Genomic DNA, 19,294 nt, shown 5'->3' on the forward strand with positions numbered 1-19,294 from the left:
TGGGTAATGATATAAAAGCCCATTGGGCCAATATGTCGAATTTTACGGGCTGCTGAACTATAAAAGCGGCGGGGATTCTAACTAAGAATAACAAGCTAGGCCCATTAATAGATCCCTAATGGGCCGTATGAGTACAGATCGTCCTCATCGCTTAAATACCATTCACAGAAGAAGAGAAGAAAACCCTAGTCCATCGAAAGCTGTCGTCGTCACACATTTGCCGGAGGTAGCGCCGATTCAGTCGTCAAAGCAACTATGGGTGAGTTCTCTTGAGCCTGTTCTTTTTTGATATTCTTTTTTTTTGTTGATGTTACTTATGTTTTTTTCGTCTTTGATTTGTTGTGCAATGATTAGGCAAGGTTCACGGTTCCTTGGCTCGTGCCGGTAAGGTGAGAGGACAGACACCTAAAGTCGCTAAGCAGGACAAGAAGAAGAAGCCACGTGGTCGTGCCCACAAGCGTCTTCAGCACAACCGCCGTTTCGTCACCGCCGGTAATAAATATTTCCCTTTTTCTCTTAGATTTTAATTTTATGACTGATTAAGGACATTAGTTAGTTGGCACTTGTGTCTGAATACATTATCGTTATTGAATAATGTAATCGTTGCTAGTACTTGTAGTTCTTCTTGGTAACATATCCACAGCTCATTAAGTTTTGTATGAGATATGTTAGTGATTCTCTTTTTTTGCTATCATTTTAAGAGTATCAGCCTCTGCAATGATTCTTGTGAACCAAACTAACCACACTGTACATACAAAGAAACCATCACGGTCCATTTTCTAGACAATGGACTTATAGATTCCTCCATTTTTTGTTTACATCCTATATAGCTTATCATATGTGAAATGAAACTTTTGTACTTTGCAGTTAACTTTTGTTGCTTATGAATTATAGTCACAAAAATGTATAAACTTTAACACCAGACAAGTGATTCTTAAAGTTTTTTTTCTTGATTTCTTGTTTGCAGTTGTTGGATTTGGCAAGAAGAGAGGACCCAACTCTTCTGAGAAATAGATGATGAACGCATTGGAGCTGAAGTTTTGAGTTTTTTTTTTTCCAAAAAATATCGTACTTGTTTAATGTTGTAAGACTGCAATTTTCTCAATCAAATTGACTTTTTTGATAATTTGTTCTAATTCATTCAATGCTCGGTAACGTAAACTACAAAACTCATCATAGAAACTGCCTAGTCTACGAAAAACATGTAACATGGAGGGATTAGTATGAGCTGTAACGTAGTTTTAACTGCGGTTGAGTGATTTAAAAACAAGAAAAGCAGTAAACTGTTAGTTTTATCATTTGTTTTAATCAAACAAAAGAAAAGTTTTTACAAGTAAATAAACATAAGCTAAAGTTACAAAGCTAAAAAGTTTTTTTTAGCATCTGATGTTAACAATGAAAAAAACGGTAGAGAAGAAGAAACACTATAACAACACTGTACATACAAAGAAATCTTTTACTTCCAGACCTTGATCGCTCCATCTCTGCTGCTTGATATTAACAGTCTCTGGTTCAGCTTCACTGATGCCAGAGACTGAACTGAGTCACGGTGACATCCTGCTGTGTCTGTTGCAGCCGCTGCAAGTACTGCCTTTGCCGTCAGTTTGGTCGCCAGAGGCCGCCTCATTGTCTCCTGTCCAATGCACAGGCACAATTGCATAATAAAATTTAGTCAAAACCTTAAACTGTTACTATTAGTGTCATAATGTGTAGTGTGTAATCAAAGAAATAGCTAATCATCAAACCTGAACAAATTGCACTCCAGAGTTGGTTTTGAGTTCGTAGAAATCATCATTTACAACTCCCTTCAAACTCGGACCGCATATACAGTAACTTCTCTCAGGGCTATGTTGGTTCAAACACACAGAAAACAAGAATTTGCGTCAGGTTTTTGTTTATTTATCCACAACAAGTGTGACAAAATATAAAGAACACAAGTTGAAGGTTTTAGATTTAAGAACCTGGAGTAATCCCAACGCCGAATCTTCAAGTCAGTACCACCTGTTAACAAGTCGCCTCCTGGTAAAGGAAGCAACGAGCGGATACCAGGAAGACGAGGAGGAGGCTCGTTCAACTCTTCAATTCTATACTTGGAGCTCATGTTCTTGCGAATATTCGCCTTGGGATTTGCCTTACTGCTTGGTAGCTTCCACTGAAACTCGGAAACATTCGTCTCATTTTCATAGTTGGCTACTCTCCATACCTACAGAATCAGCTCATTTATAAGTCTCCAACTCAATGCTATGGTCTAATTTATTAAAACCTGAGTTACTTCCATGGACTAACATCAAAGCTGAAACCCCAATGACTATTAAAACTATCTAAATCTGTTCCACTCTATAGTTCATAGTTTCTAACTTTCTATTCAAACTTGTAAGATCCCAGTAAAATGGTAAAACAACATTACCTGTTGACAGATGCCTCCATCTGCATTCCAGAGTGAAACTTCATTGAAACCAGCAGCAACGTAAATAAAAGGTCTCATCGTGGAAGACAGCGAGGCGCTTGGAGGAAGAAAGCAGAGGCACATCTTTTCAATGGGGCATATTATAGGGTATTGCCACGAATTTACAGGAACACGAAACCTCAAATCCCAAAGAGTAAGCACTCCCCTTGAAGACCCAGACACGAACCAATTCCCGCATGGGCTTGTAACCAAAGAAGACACATATCCTTCCTCAGGGTTTGCTTTCAGCGTCCACGCATCTATATCTGATCTTGTATCCCAAAGGTGGATCCCACAGTTTTGGGTGCTATACATTACCATCGGGCCAGATAAGCTATCAGAGGTATAATTCAAAAGAGAAAGTAAGGCGCCTTCTTTAACATCCTTCTTTTTGATATCAACAATGCCTGAATACTTCTCCACCACATTCCCCAAGCCTCTGGAGATATGGTCAATGGAAAACATATGTAACACACCGTCGGAGGCTCCAACTACAACTTGAGTTGAATTCCTAAGCATTGTTGTGCACATCCCTCTGCTTCCCTCGAGATGATACGTTAGCCTTGACCTAAACGAGATGTCCTTTTCCAGCTTTCTAGAGTCCCACACCTTTACTGTTGAATCATCTGATGCGCTAACGAAAAAGCTATGATCGCTTGAAGTGGCAATGTCGTTGACCGCAGAGCGGTGCTCCTGTAGATGAGCAACTAATACTCCACGAGGCTTCCAACCTGAATCAGGAACCGATGTCCTCGACGAAGATGGTTCTCCTACGAGATCCGATATTGAAGACGCGTCTTCTGAAGTCACAGAAGCGCTTTTCAAGGAGGTGGATACACCGAGGTCTTGAAACTTGCTGATGACTGAGGACATTTGCTCGTTTTCTCTGCTTTCTGGCTCATGTACCACTCTGTAAAACTGTTTAGGATTGGTGCCAACATGGAATGATCCAGAAACTAGCTTAGGCACTGGAACCGAACTAGCCAAGTTAAACGACTTGCTCATGGAATCCATCCATGGTACTGACAACGAACTCATGCCCAGAGAATTCATCTGCAATGAAGACTCAGAAGCCACAGGAGGATTCGTGGCTGCTCGTTTGTCCATGTTAAACGAATAGAGAGGTATCCCCTCTGGTTCAGTTACGTTATTCATACCAGACATGTATGGTGCCATAAGCCCAGAGAACTGTAACTTCTCCTGATTCAAGTGATCACGGAGCTCAACTGTGTTAGAAGCATTGAGTCTTGGGTTTCTCGGGATTCTCAGTTTAGCATCTTTCTCTGCATACTTTCCTTGAACTTCTTGCTGCTGTAATGCGTTCATAATCGGTTTTTTCCCTTCCACGCTTTTCTTCTGTTCGGCCCCGTGTTCTAACAAGTTCAAGGTCCCAGACTGAGGTGAAGTACTGTACCATATCTTCCGCTGTTTGTCAGCGATTTCTGGTTTCCTGGCAGTTTCCAAGATACGGTAAACGGCTTCCCTTGTGACTGGGGGCTTTAGGCATGAAAACAAACCTTCCTCAGAAGCAATTGATGCGGGAAGTCTACTGAGAAAGGGACGTATCACTGGGGCGATAAAGGCAAAAGAGTCGACAGCACCTAAGAATTCACTACAGGCAGCGATGAAAGTGACGACTGCCTTCCTTACCCATTGAGATGGATAGTACAGCAAAGGATAAACGCACTCTATCATTTGGAGAAGAGCTCTCTTCCGCAAGAAGCTACTCTTGCACAGTATGGATAAGCAATCCAGTGCATTGACAATGACAGCCTCCGTCTGATCACTTAAAGCTTGATCAATATAAGGCAAGAGGTACTCCTCCACACTTCTCTGACCGACAAAGAAGCATACGTAAACAATTTTCTCGAAGAATACAGATCTTAGCTGTTCATCTCTGTCGTTAAGAAAGGCAGGGAGGATGGGCAGTAGAAAGTAGTTACTCTGCCTCTGACCAAAGAAAAAGCAAAGCTCCCCTATGTCATGAAGGAGTGCTCTTCTAACATTCGGTGTCTGTTTTGGACCCATAACAAGCTCTTGAACAACTTCGGCAATAGTTTTCCTAAGCTGTGAAAGCTGTGCTTCGCCATTTGCCTTTTGGAGCTCACTAGCAGATGTACTGGAGATCTGCGGCGAAGTTGATTCATTAAGAACCCCTACGTTGCTCAGTTGGAAAGAATGTATCAAGAATCCATAAGCAGTAAGAGCAAGTTTCGCAATATTGCTGGCATAACATATCCTCACACTCTCTTCTGGATCATCAGGAAGCATGGAGAGCATCGGAAATATATACTCAGGAAAAATCTTCGCATCACTGGGAGGAAAATCTCGGACAAGCGGCAGAATGTCACATAGAGTTTCCATGGCAGCACACCGCACGATTGCTGTTGTATCAGAAAGCAGGGAAACAACATACGGAAGTACACGCTGTAAGCGATCTTCATCATCAATATACAAAGAGCAAGACCTCAACAGAAGTATGGCTTCCCTCCTCAAATGAGGCAACTTGATATTGCGGATACAGGAGCAGAGCATAGACGCAATCAGAACCATCCCCTCGCATCTCATGTTAACCTCTACAGGTAGAAAAGGAGTTCCGTAAGTGTCGGAACGGCTATCATAGAGAGACAACAGTGTACCCAAATCGTCCATTGTTATCTTTTTCAAGAAAGGATGGCGATTTTTCTTGAGTGCATCAGAAATAGAGTAAAGGGTCTCGTCCTTAGAGTTTACAGTATCCCTTATCAAGTCCTTCGACGTGTTCAGTTTCTGATTTGCAAAAGTTTCTTGTACCTTGCTTGCGTTCACTGGATGTGAAGGTATAGGAGAATCAACACCCATCTCATCACCTGGCTTATTTTCCATCATCTTCTTAAGTATTTCTTGAAATATGCCCTGGCAAGTTGCTACCTGATAAAAATGAAGCAAAATGATATGAAGTAAGTTGATGCAGAGTGTAGAGTTTTTTTTAACAGAAAACGGTGGTGGTTACCCTCATATCTGAAGGAAGTGGATTCCAACAACAGTACAAAGTGTGCAGAAATGGTGAGAAGTAGTTTGGGAAAATAACTCCCACATAATTTTGCAGGTAGTTTTCAGCTGATAGGCGTGCTTCGGGTTCTAACTGAATCATATGAAGAATCATCTTGCGAATTCCAGGATCAGGAATCTGAATCCAATAAAAAGAGAAAGAACACAAAAAATGGGTAGAAATAGAGGTAGAACAATCAGCAAAAAAAAAAATCCAACTCAGAAACACTGAAGTCTCAAGTCCCAAGTACCACTAAGAAGGAAGGTGAAAAGAATGTTGTTTAAACATCAAAGGAATCAACGTGAGAGGTCGCTTGAAAGAAAGAAAAAATGGAGAGGGAAAGAGATTGATACCTACAAAGAGAATATGAAAAAGGAATATGCAGTAGGAAAAATACCTTTTCAAGGTGTTGGCTAGGATCATGTTGTCCTCTGCGATAAGCGAGAAGCTGAGCAAGTTCAAATAGTGGCTGACCCTCAAGAAAAAGCTCTGCTATCACGCACCTGAAATATTGATATGAAACTATTACGATATGTTATCAACTTAAATATACAACGTGCTAATGTTTCAAGGTAAGAACAGTTTGTTCCATCATGAAAAAGTATGTGTGCTTGACCTATAGGAGCCTCTTTATCTTGATATGCTAATAAAAGGAATGAACAGATAGAGTGATGTAAAACAAGAGGGTAAATAATCTCACCCCACAGAAAATATATCCATGGATGGCTTTAATGGAGCATTTTGTGCAACTTTGGTCTCACCTCCATGCTCATAGAATCTCTGAAATTAATAAAAAAAAAAAAATTGTTTAATCATGGAGAAACATAGAAACATGACCAACAAGAGAGGGCGGTTTGTTGTTGATGGCTTTGTAACCACTTATTAGTAGTTATATAGAAAAAACTCAACTGAAGTGTACCATGGACAACGGGCTTATTAAAAGAGAAATAAGTAAAGCATAATAATTTTCTAAGCAGAGGTGAAATAGAACGATACGACAAATAAAAGGAATAAATTTTGATAATGGTTCTATAGTACCTCTGGAGCCAGATAACAAAGCCTTCGTTCCCTTGTATCATAAAAGAAGGAAAAGTCTGAAGGATCATCATAAGGAATGTATGTGGGTTTGAAAGACGCAAAGTCAGCAAGGTAAAGCCAGTTCCAGGAAGTGACCAAAACATTCTCGCACTTGATATCACCTAAAACACAGTTCAAATTCACACACATCACAAATTTACTTCACAATCATGAGGCTCATATACTCTCAAGACTATCAAACCTTACCATGACATATACCCTTCTCATGGCACTGCTTCACAGCAAGAAGCAACTGCAGAAACAAAACAAAAAAAGCATACTTCAGTAAACAGAATGCTTCAAAAAGGAGAGCCTCAAATAGAGTGATGCAAGACAGAGAATAAGACCTGAAACGCCAACCATTTCTTCTCCACAAGACTGAGGAAAGGCCGAGTACTCAACCGATCATGCAGGTTACTGAAAAAGTATTGCCTCACCAAATAAGCCGCTTTATCAGTCTCTTGCCAAAACTGCAAACAAACAAATTAAGAAAGCAACAATCAACCACCAACTAAACCCACCTAACATAACAGTCAGTGCCGGTTCTGGGCATAACCAAGTAAAACATTCGCCTAATAGCCCCAAATTACATAGACATAAACCCCCAAATTTATTAAAATAAATTATTTTTATTAAAACTTTCACTAAATCGCCCTGATCACAGCATCTCAAAACTGCAAAACCTATCTTCAATAAAAGCCAAACAATTTGAAACTAAGTAAACCAATAGCTCAATCTCATCAATAGCCTCTCGTATCATCAAAGCTATCACCTTTTTTGAAAACTAAAACGAACCCAAGACAAGAGACATCGCCACGAACCTGAAAAGGCCAGACGTGAGGATGCTCCAGAGACAAAAACACATCCTTTATCTTCACAAGACGCCTCTCGTACTCCCTGAGATCGATCGAGTCGCCGCGCTTGAAATAGACCTTGACGAGGACCAACCCTTCGTCGTGCTTACAGAGGATCGACTTGAAGAATCTCCCGCGACCTAGAACCTCCTTGAGGACGAGATTGTAAGAGGAAGGCAAGTCGTGGAGGTAGTACTCCGTCGCCGAGACTTGTGTCGTTCGAGCGATTTTGTTCCCCATCGAAAGACTTTCTTTGAAATCAAATTCTTCTTCCTTTGATTGGGTTTAACATTCAATTGGAATCTGTTGGTTCCGGCGGGAGAGAGAGAGAGAGAGAGAATCGGTCTCTCCGGTGTCGGAGGAAAGGAGTCGGAAGAAGTGATTTTACGTTTTAATTGCTTCTCAAGGATTCTTTTTTTTTTATAAGATGAGTTGAGTTTTGTCACTTCGACACGTTTCCTTTCTTAATTAGTTGTGGATTAAACTTTATATTATAAATTTTTAATTTTATGAATTTGGTCAGATTTTCACTTTTGATTTTTTTTTAATTAGTAATTGCCAAAAGAAGTATTTTTTTTGGATTTCTACTGAATGAGGAAAAAATCTTATGATTTTCTATATTCTAACTAGGGCAAATAAACCGAACTCGAAAATTCGAACCGAATCCGATCCGATAAAAATGAATCCGAACCGATCCGAACCTGAAATAAATATCGAATGGATCTTGTTTTTTGGTGTATTGGATTATGGGTGTTATCCGAACCGAACTCGGACCTAAATGGAAATCCGATAGAACCTGAAACATTAAAATCACAAAAAGAACTTTTACCAAATATGATCTTAATTCTTAATATATATCCAACATACTTTAAGATATAACTAGATTTTGATCCGCGCTTAGAAAGCGCGAGTTTGTTTGTTTTTCATTTATTAATCGAAACTAATTTACAAATTACCATTAGTTTTGTTTCGAACTATAACAATTGAGTTTTTAGGTTTTTATCATTTATTTTTCTTTTCTTCAAAATATAGTATTTGTTCGAAATATGGTAGTTGTTCTATAATAATGTTTGAGTTTTAAGATTGTTTTCATATCTGACCTAGATTCATGATTGAACCTATAAACCTGATACATTGTATATAATCCGGTTCGGATTTAATGAAAAATTCGTTAATTAAAATTCTGATATAACCTGATAAAAACCCAAAAACTCACTATTAACTTGCGATCTGATACCATTGATCCGGTTACAAAATATCTGCTAGCACTTTTTTTCAAAAATTGATTAAATTACTCATATATTTTTTAATATTACATAAATTAGCGATTCCTTAGAAATTGATAAAAAAAATTGATTAAATTACTCATATATTTTTTAATACGAAGATTATCTCCCTTGAGATTCAACTATTTTAAAATCAAATATTGAGTTTTTATATGAAAAATATTTAGGGTCTATTCGTTTCTACATCTGGATGAGCCATCTGGATGGAGATGAGAGTTTTGTTCGTTTAGGCACTAAAAGTGCAACTCATCCGGATGACTTTTGGAAATTTAGGCTTAATTTTAAAGTTCATTCAGCTGAACCAATTTGGACCATTTGGATGGAGATGGTTCATTAAATATGGTATAATGTCCATTATGCCCCTATGTAATTCACAAATTACAAACTTAAACATAAATATCATTTTGTCACACACGAAAACTCACAAAACCACAAAAACACATTTTCCCGCAAAAACCTAAAAACGAAATTTTCACGCCAAACCCCTAAAAACGAATTTCCGGACAAAATTGCAAAAACGTGTTTTCCAACCAAAATTGCAAAAACGTGTTTTTTTTTCGCAAAAATCGCAAAAACGTGTTTTCATGCCAAAATCCCAAAAACGCATTTTCACGCCAAAACCCAAAACGCATTTTTCCGCCAAAACACAAAAACATGTTTTCCCGCCAACACCACAAAACGTATTTTCCCGCCAAAACCAAAAATTGTCGTTTTCCTGCCCCGAAAAATTTTGTTTTCCCGCCAAAACCGAAAAATTTCGTTTTCCCACCAAAACGGAAAAGTTTCGTGTTTTCTCGCCAAAACTGAAAATCTCGTTTTTCCACCAAAACCGCAAAACGCGTTTTCCCACAAAAATCACAAAACGTGTTTTCTCTCCAAAACCGAAAATTGTATTTTCCAGCCAAAACCGAAAAATCTCGTTTTCCCGCCAAAACCGAAAAATCTCATTTTCCCGCCAAAACAAAAAAATCTCATTTTTCCGCCAAAACCGAAAACGCGTTTTCCCGCCAAAACCCAAAACGTGTTTTCCCGCCAAAACCCAAAACGTGTTTTCCCGCTTAAACCAAAAAATCTCTTTTTCCCGCCAAAACCACAAAAATGTGTTTTTCCGCCAAAACCGCAAAAAATGTGTTTTCCCGCCAAAACATATTTTCCTGCCAAAAGGGCAAAAAAATTTTTTTTCGCCAAAACTAAACATTGTATTTTCCCGCCACAATCGAAAAATCTTGTTTCTCGTTAAAATCGAAAAACCTCGTTTTCGTGTCAAAACCGGAAAATCTCATTTTCGGCGAAAACCGAAGTTACATTCGGTTTTTTATGAATACTCTTTTTAATTTGAAACTCTAAAGTTTTTTTTATTCAAATACATGTTTATCAATTTTTTTGTTTATTAGCAGTTATTATTGTACTAAAATTTTAACATATGATTAAATCAACACAAAGGTATTTTGGTAATTTGTTTACTAAACTCATTTGGATGGAAATGAAAATAAAGAAACAAACATAAGATCTATTTAGATGATTCATCTAGATGAGCTATCTAGATGGACAAACAAATAATCACAAAAATCTGAATGGATCATCTGGATAGATCATACAAATGAATCATCTGGATAGATCATACAAATGAATCATCTGGATGGAGATGAAAGATGCTGAAACGAACAGCCCCTTAGTCATTCATATGCAAAATAGATGTGTGTTAATTTACTTTGGATCCCTATCCATTTTCTACTTTGTCAAAAACAAAAAAAGATTAAGCATGTCGTAACTTGTACGTGAAAAGAGATGCATCCTTGCAAGAACAAAACAGAATGTTGGAATGTTCATATATTCTTAAATCTTAACATAAATTGAATCATCATGTCAATTCACTAAACACTTATAATTGTTGTTTCATTTTTAAAAGGAATTAATATACTGTAACGTATAAAAACACAATCAAATTATGAAATTGAAAGCCAACATGCTGTATCCAAGAATAAAACAGCATGTTGGACGCAAAAAGGAACACAAACTCGTACCATCTCTAAGAGCCATCAAACAGAAGTAGTTAAACAACAAAAGCTTTCATATGTTTCGACAGGAAAGGTAAGCATATCGACACACTCGACCTTACCCCACACCTCACGTCCATTGCATCTTGATTCTAAACAAATCTTTGCATACCAAATCTTGTTTCTTATGCAAAGATCGGGATATGAATGCCACATCACTATAAGCTTCCCACCCTAGTTAGCCATTTCAAAATCATTCCCAGTTTTTAAATGCTCACGCAATTTATCCAAGCCCTTGATCTCTCTCCACTCTCTACCTTCAATCTCAGAGGTCGACCACATAAAGTACCCCGAGTCAGTGCAACAGTATATTACATTCTCCATCTCATCACACCAACACTCAACGGAGTCGGGAATGAAGCTTGTATTCTCTCTTACAAGTTTCCACGTACCATCTTTCGGATCATAAGTGTAGTCCTTTTCATCTGCCGCCAAGTAAATTTTTCCTTCGTACACATTAACTAGAGCACGATAGTCATCGACTAACTCTTCGTCCACATCAAAGCCAGGACCAGGAAAAGCTGTCCAGGACTGAGTCCTTATGTCAAATACCTCAACCCAGTTGGTAGAGTAGGCGTCAATATTATCGCAACCTCCCATTACATATATTTTCTCATCAAGTAAAGCTGTAGCCGCATCCGCCCTAGCCACGGTCATGTTAGGTCCATCACGCCAAGTGTGACTCTTACAATCAAGGATCCGAACAGATGAAGACGGCTTCCTGTAGGGTCCACCGATTATGTAGATTTGCGAACCAACTGTTTCCATGTAATGAGGTAAGGGAGGAGAATGGGAAAAAGAGAATGGTGTCGGAACAACCGAGTTTCCGCTTGAGTCGGGCTTAAACTTAGTCTTCCCTCTCCGTTTGGTTCGTTTGGTTGGTTTTTTATTAGGGTTTGTCCACAGACTAAACCAGCTCGCACATGGTTGATTAGGCAGCTTTAAGCAAACGTAGACGCATGTTTCATTGACTCCAATTTGAGATCGTGTCTTGTAGATTTGCAGAGGAGATAAGATAGAGTGGAAACTCTTGGATACAAGAGAGAGCCGCGGGTAATCCCATCTCGAGACACGGGCAAGAATGTTCTCTGCGATTTCATGTGGAAGTGACGAGAACGATGTCAACGGTGGCTCAGAAGTCGTCTTCTTCCTCTTTTGGGTTGGTTCAGCTACTTTGGAGATCATGATCGGCCGAAGCTGTAGTAGAGGCTGTGGAGAGACGGTATGATAAATATAGCTAGACTAAACTCGTTTAGGTCTTTAGAAAAGTAAAAACACCTTTTATTCTGACAAAATCAATTAGTAAAAAAATGATAATCAAGAACTTTTTTTTGTTAATTAAGAACTTATATATGAAATATTAATATATAAATAAGTAATTCTTATTTCTATTTCTGCTAACCAGTTATAAGAAAGCTATAAGACTTTAACTTTTATTATACTAAAAATTTAAAATTCATATATGATAAATCTCATTTCTTATTAATAATCAAACTCTGCATCTTATCATCAATATAACTATTCTGCATGTGTTATTCTTGTGGTTGTTTTATATTGAATACCCCATGAAAATAAAATAATTATAAAAAAGTCGCTCGAGTTCCTCTACGTTCTGACATTATTATTTTTAAAACGAACGTTCTGACATTATCAACATGACAACTTTAAATAAATTGACTACATTGCATCATGAGACTTGTGAGTTTGTCTAATCATACCTTACCGAGTTACCGTGTTCTGTGTTTTAAAAAGCGCAAAAGGCAAGGAAGCTGGAGCCTTGTGCCTTGCGTCATGGCGCTCTAAAGCGCTCGCCTTAAGAACCACACGTATAAAAAACAGGGTAGTACGTAGTACATAGACTCTAGAAAAACTTAGAAATGCAATGCTAGTAGGGTTGAGGTAGAAATTGTACTAGAATAACATGAACACATAAAAACTTACCCCAATCATTACCTAAAAGCTCTAAAGATTAGATTCCTGACATTATAGTTAGCCTGTAATATTTTGTGTTTGTTTTACTATCAACAATGATAGTTTCAAGAACCTATTCGCATCTAGCCATCTAGGTTTGATTCCTTCAATTTGAAAGCTATGATTCATAGCAGCAACAACACATCCCAGACACTTAAAGTCTCATTGACGAGACTTGACACAACTGAAATCATTAAGGACTGACTACAGTCATATGGTTTGGGTTTGGATGACTGACTACAGTCACGGATTTTGTGACGAAACTGTGCCTTTGTGTCGCTAAGGAGCTTTAGAACAAGGGCAAAGCCGCAACAAGGCGAGCGCCTCAAGAACATAGCCTCGCCTTAGAAGACCAAGGCGTTTGGGTCTGCGCCTTAGTGCGCCTTGCGCTTTGGCGCAAAAGGCGCTTGCCTTTTAAAACACAGACCGTGTGTAACTAAAGTTAAACTATTAAATTGCTTACAACATCTCCAAAAGACACTCTATAATTTCAAATATAAAATTTTTTGTTCTCCGAAAAGAAACTTCAAAACTTCATTTATTTGATGATGCTCACTTAACTTGTAACACAAACTCATACCAGACATCAAACTGAAGCAGTTAAACAATAAAAGCTTTCATATGTTTCAACAGGAAAGGTAAGCATATCGACACACTCAACCCTACCCCACACCTCAAGTCCATTGCATCTTGATTGTATACAAATCTTTGCATACCAAATCTTGTCTCTTATGCAAAAATCGGGATATGAATGCCACATCACTAAGAGCATCCCACCATAGTTAGCCATTTCAATCTCCTTCCCAGTTTTTAAATGCTTACGCAATTTATCCAATCCCTTGATCTCTCTCCACTCTCTACCCTCAATCTCAGAGGTCGACCACATTAAGTACCCCAAGTCAGTGCAACAGTATAATACATTATCCATCTCACACCAAAACATAACGGAGTCGGGAACGAAACTCGCTTTCTCTTTTACGAGTTTCCACGTACCATCTTTCGGATCATAAGTGTAGTCCTTTTCATCTGTAGCTAAATAAATTTTTCCTTCAAACACATTAACTAGAGCACGATAGTCATCCACTAACTCGTCGTCCTCGTCAGGGCCAGGACCCGGCAAGGCAGTCCAGGACTGAGTTCTTATGTCAAATACCTCAATCCAGTTGGTAGAGTACATATCAATATTGCAACCTCCCACTACGTATATTTTCTCATCAAGTAAAGCTGTAGGCGCATCCTCCCTATCGATGGTCATGTTAGGGCCATCACGCCAAGTGTGACTCCGACAATCAAGGATCCGGACAGATGAAGACGGCTCCCCGTCGGGTCCGCCGATTATGTAGATTTCCGAACCAACTGTTTGAGTTTCATAAGGTAAGGGAGCAGAAGGGGAAGAAGAGAAAGGTATCTGAACAACCGAGTTTCCACTTGAATCCCGCTTAAACTTAGTCTTCCCTCTCCGTTTGTTTCGTTTTTTATTAGGTTTTGTCCACAGACTAAACCAGCTTGCACATGGTTGATCAGGCAGCTGTAAGCAGATATAGACGCATGTTTCTTTCACTCCGATTTGAGATCTCGTCTTGTAGATTTCCAGAGGAGATAAGAGGGAACGAAAGCTCTTGCAGACGAGAGAGAGACATGGATATTTCCATCTGGAGACACGGGCAAGAATGTTCTCTGTGATTTCATGTGGAAGTGACGAAAACGATGACAGTGGCTCAGGAATCTTCTTCTTCTTTTGGGTTGGTTCACTTTCTTCGGAGATCATGATCGGCCGAAGTTGTACTAGGGTTTACTCAATACGTTTAGGTCTTTATAAAAGTAAAAGCCTAAAGACCTTTTATCCTAACAAAAATCAGTTCGTAAAAAAATGATAATTAAGAACTTATATATGAAATATTCCTTATATATTAAAAGATAATCATTTATAATAAATACTTTCACATTTATAATATACTGTCAGTGTGACGTGACAATCTCACGATAATTTAAACATTAGAGTGTTAATGTGTCTTTTGTAGAAAACTTTTCAGAACAAAATAAGTTTCACACATAATGTGAAAACATTTATTATAGTTTTCAACTATCCATCTAACGTGTTATTACCCTGCGATTGAAATTCTAATATGTTTATTAACATGAACTCGACGAAACGTCATCACTGGAAAAACTTGAACATAAACTGATGAAACATGATCATCAAAATATTCACATGATGAAGCTTCTACTGCTGAAAGGAGGTTGTAAAAGCTTATACTACATCACCATTCGCTAAAAATATAACTATTTCATTCATTTCATATGTTTATTATTTTTATAATGTGTGTTATAATTTTATATCTTTATATACTAATAATAAAATAAATTACTGTTGTTAAAATAGTATAAATTAAATTACACTAATTTCTTATAAACTAAAACCGATAATATATAAACTGAACCAAAAGAAAATAAATATAATTTTAATATGGTATCTAACTTGTATTGACCGTAAAACGAAAAAACTGAAACAAAACCGGACTGAATTATAAATTTAAGATTTTTACTTTAGTTTCTTAATATAATATAAAATATTTAATGTACCCAACACACATCGCAGATTACTAGCTAGTACAAGAAGATCTTATTTCTATTTTTGCTAAACAGTTATTAGAAAGCTATAAGACTTTAACTTTTATTATACTAAAAATATTTTATATAATTCTAAAATTCAAATATGATAGATGTGGGAATTTTTCTTATTTATAATAAAATCTGCATCATATCGTCAGTATAACTGTTTTTGTATATACTATTCATCAATATAATTATTCTGCTTGTTCTACGTTCGGACATTATTAACATGACGACTTTGAATAAATTAACAATATATGGAACTTTTAGTAGTAAAATAGATAAAAAGCTTTATAAAAAATTTACTAAATTTTTCTTGATGTCCCCAATAATAATAGCTAATTTATGTGATGTCCCCAATAATAGCTAAGTTATGTATACATGTTCAGTTTTTCACAATATTCATATATTCTAACATCAATTAAAATGTGATGTCAATTTTTTTATATGTTATATCGACTGATCTGGTTGGGAGGAATGCACAGGAAATAAAACAGCATGTTGGAAGCAAAAGGAACATAAACAGCATGTTGGAAGCAAAAGGAACATAAACAAATACCATCTCTAAGAGACATCAAACAGAAGCAGTTAAACAACAAAAGCTTTCATATGTTTCAACAGGAAAGGTAAGCATATCGACACACTCAACCTTACCCCACACCTCAAGTCCATTGCATCTTGATTCTAAACAAATCTTTGCATACCAGATCTTGTTTCTCATGCAAAGATCGGAATATGGATGCCACAAAACTAAAAGCTTCGCACCGTAGTTAACCATTTCAAACTCATTCCCACTTTTTAAATGCTCACGCAATTTATCCAAGCCCTTGATCTCTCTCCACTTTCTACCTTCAATCTCAGTGGTCGACCACATTAAGTGCCCAACCAATCACCCCCATCGTTATAATCCCTAATATTTCCTCCCATTGTTCCCGAAAGTAAGATTTTCTAGAGTATACACGTTTATTAAGAATTTAATAAATGTTTATAATTTAATTTATTTTTTACTTTATTATACACTTTCCAATAACTTTCCACCAATGAAATTTAATCAATTCAAATATTCTCAATTAATGTTTCTCAAAAGTATAAAAAAGTACAACAATATAGAGAATCTATCTTTTTTGTAACAAGAAAAAAATCTAAAAAATCTTACTTTCAGAAACGGAGGAAGTATATTAATGGGATCAACATTATTTAATTTGTAACTTTGCATTTACCTTTTATTCTTTTTTTTCTTCAGAAAAGTTACCTTTTATTCTAAAAGCATCAATTGTTATAATCTCTTATATATTAACTGGAGTAACATTATTTAATTTGTAACTTTGGATTTAAACCAAAGTGTCATCACTACAATTCTCCTCCCATTCTTATTCAATAGGATATAACTTTTGCTTAATTGTCATTTATATTGAAAGTTTGGAAAAATTATTATAGAAGTTGATTGGCAAGTGCTTTAGAAGTGTTTTAAGATCTTTTTACAGCCTAAATTATTTCTACAGCTCAAATTATTTCAACATCCCAAAGTTTTGCCATTGTAAATTTTTTTTTAAATTACAAATTTTTTTCCTTCTTATTTATTTGTAGCTGTGGAAAGCCATAAATCTAGAGCACTTATTTTTTACTTTAGAAAATTTATATGTAAGTCATTGAATCTTTTTAAACCTACATCTATCTATAGCCACATCAAAAAAAAATCTTCAATTTTATTTCTAAACCAAAAATATAAGGCTACAGTTCTTTCCAATCATCCACGTAGTTTTAATTCTTAACACAAATTAAATCATCATGTCAATTCACAAAAACACTTACAATTGTTGTTTCATTTTTTAAAAAGAATCAATATACTGTGACGTGGAGGTGTCATACTGTCCCACAAAAAAAATATTGTAACGCGAAAACACAATCAAACTATGAAACTGATGAAAGCCACCATAAAAACCAACATAGAAGCTTGTCTCAAAGAATACAACAGCATGTTGGAAGCAAAAAGCACCCAAACTCATACCATCTCTCAGAGACTTCAAACTAAAGCAGTTAAACGACAAAAGCTTTCATATGTTTCAACACGAAAGGTAAGCATATCGACACACCCCACCTTACCCCACACCTCACGTCCATTGCATCTTGATTCTAAACAAATCTTTGCATACCAGATCTTTTTTCTCATGCAAAGATCGGAATATGGATGCCACATATATTCAATCACAATATTAATAAGAAGTCTTTCTCTTATTATTCAATCACCAAGTTCTTAAATCACAAGTCACACATAATATCACACCTGAACATTCTCTTTATATATATAGAGATCATTGTAACCTAATCCTATTAGATAACATATCTAGAAAACTTCCTAAATACATTATACTTTCCAATTCCTCAACATGATAGGATTAGGTCTTTTACTTGCTTCTCAAGTTTCGTTATTCTTTAAGCTTAACTCAACATTCTCCCCCTTAAGCTTAAACTCATCTTCACACACATCTCGAACTCCGATAAGACTTCTTATTTCCTTGAACTTAATTCTTCCAAGTGATTTTGTAAGGAAGTCCGCCTTTTGCTCACACCCAAGGACATGTTCAACATTAACTTGCTCGTTCTCAACACACTCTCTGATAAAGTAAAATCTCCTATGTATATGTTTGCTTCGGCCATGAAACACCGGATTCTTTGTTAGAGCAATCACAGATTTATTGTCCACTCTAATAGTCACTCGCTTGCAAGCTTTACCAACGATTTCACTTTACAATTTTTGCAGCCAAATCGCTTGTTTCGCAGCCTCTGTTGCAGCCATGAACTCTGCCTCACATCTTGACAAAGCTACTATCTCTTGTTTCGCTGAACACCACGTTATGGGACTTTCACAAAGATGGAAGACATGTCCCGTTGTGCTTTTCCCATCATCATCATCAACATTGTGTGAACTGTCGTTATAACCCTCCAACTTTAGTCCTTTGTTGCGAGCAAAGTAGAGACCTAGTGAACATGTTCCCCGCAAATACCGCAAGACTTGCTTCAACGCAGCACCATGTGACATCTTAGGATCTTGCATATACCTACTAAGTACTCCAACTGAGAAAGATAAGTCGGGATGTGTATGTAACAGGTACCTAAGGCAGCCAATTCTGCGACGGTACTCGCTTTCGTCGATCTTTCCCTCGTCCAGCGCTTTAGAGAACTTAGCATTCATCTCCATTGGCGTATGTGTTGGGTTACAAGAGTTCATCCCTGATTCCTCAAGGATCTTACGTGCATATCTGTCTTGTTTCAGAATGATCCCGTCCTTGCGTTGAATGACTTCTATTCCCAAATAATAAGTTAACTGACAAAGATCACTCATCTCGAATTTGGTGGCCATCTCCTCTTTGAAGTCTTGTATCAGCTCAAGTGATGATTCGGTGATGAGTAGATCATCTACATAAACAACTACAACGAGAAGATCATCATTCTCCTCCTTACGGTATAATGAAGGCTCCTTTGAGCATCTTTCAAAGCCAAGCCCCTTTAGAATCTGGTTTAGCTTAATGTTCTAGGCTCTAGGAGCTTGACGCAGGCCATAGAGAGCCCGTTTAAGCTTATACACCTTGTGTTCTTGTCCTGATACGATGAACCCTTCGGATTGAACTACAAACACTTCTTCTTTAAGTTCTACATGAAGGAACGCAGTCTCTACGTCTAGGTGATGAATCTCCCACCCGTTGGAAGCAGCTAGTGCGATGATTAAACGGATAGTCTCGATGCGAGCCACTGGAGCAAAGACTTCATCGTAGTCAACACCATGCTTTTGAACGTAGTCTTTCGCCACTTTGTACTTACTGATACTTCCATCGGCATTCCGCTTAATCTTAAACACCCATTTAAGCCCAATCGGCTTCACTCCTGCTGGTAGTTCCACTAGATCCCATGTATTATTTTTCTCTATCGAGAAAATCTCATCTTTGCATGCATCAATCCAC

General features: G+C 37.3%; 4 protein-coding genes across 5 annotated transcripts; 1 reads left to right on the forward strand and 3 right to left on the reverse strand.

The window, feature by feature from the left end:
• Positions 1-121: 121 nt before the first annotated feature.
• Positions 122-1,126, forward strand: LOC106372423 (40S ribosomal protein S30). Its single transcript, XM_013812635.3, has 3 exons — positions 122-259; positions 355-492; positions 968-1,126. Exons 1-3 carry the CDS (start codon positions 256-258, stop codon positions 1,012-1,014), a joined length of 189 nt encoding a protein of 62 aa, XP_013668089.1. The 5' UTR covers positions 122-255; the 3' UTR covers positions 1,015-1,126.
• A 148-nt stretch (positions 1,127-1,274) lies between these two features.
• Positions 1,275-7,817, reverse strand: LOC106385944 (serine/threonine-protein kinase VPS15-like). Its single transcript, XM_048745388.1, has 11 exons — positions 7,376-7,817; positions 6,902-7,024; positions 6,762-6,807; positions 6,516-6,676; positions 6,178-6,257; positions 5,875-5,980; positions 5,439-5,615; positions 2,408-5,356; positions 1,962-2,203; positions 1,746-1,845; positions 1,275-1,633 (listed from the first exon to the last, which is right to left on the reverse strand). Exons 1-11 carry the CDS (start codon positions 7,646-7,648, stop codon positions 1,457-1,459), a joined length of 4,434 nt encoding a protein of 1,477 aa, XP_048601345.1. The 5' UTR covers positions 7,649-7,817; the 3' UTR covers positions 1,275-1,456.
• Positions 7,818-9,892: 2,075 nt separating this feature from the next.
• LOC125580618 (F-box/kelch-repeat protein At5g39560-like) lies at positions 9,893-12,280 on the reverse strand. Its single transcript, XM_048745390.1, has one exon. The coding sequence runs from the start codon at positions 11,934-11,936 to the stop codon at positions 10,926-10,928; it is 1,011 nt and encodes a 336-aa protein (XP_048601347.1). The 5' UTR covers positions 11,937-12,280; the 3' UTR covers positions 9,893-10,925.
• Positions 12,281-12,300: 20 nt separating this feature from the next.
• LOC125580619 (F-box/kelch-repeat protein At5g39560-like) lies at positions 12,301-17,877 on the reverse strand. 2 transcript variants are annotated; one of them, XM_048745392.1, is made up of 2 exons: positions 15,990-17,877; positions 12,301-14,567 (listed from the first exon to the last, which is right to left on the reverse strand). In XM_048745392.1, exon 2 carries the CDS (start codon positions 14,488-14,490, stop codon positions 13,309-13,311), a length of 1,182 nt encoding a protein of 393 aa, XP_048601349.1. In that variant the 5' UTR covers positions 14,491-14,567; positions 15,990-17,877; the 3' UTR covers positions 12,301-13,308. The 2 variants fall into 2 exon arrangements, with proteins under 2 accessions (XP_048601349.1, XP_048601348.1); XM_048745391.1 differs by having other exon boundaries at positions 12,302-14,567; positions 15,985-17,877.
• Positions 17,878-19,294: the final 1,417 nt, after the last annotated feature.

The sequence above is a fragment of the Brassica napus genome, chromosome C1 (assembly GCF_020379485.1).
Source record: "Brassica napus cultivar Da-Ae chromosome C1, Da-Ae, whole genome shotgun sequence".
In the NCBI taxonomy this organism is placed as follows: domain Eukaryota; kingdom Viridiplantae; phylum Streptophyta; class Magnoliopsida; order Brassicales; family Brassicaceae; genus Brassica; species Brassica napus.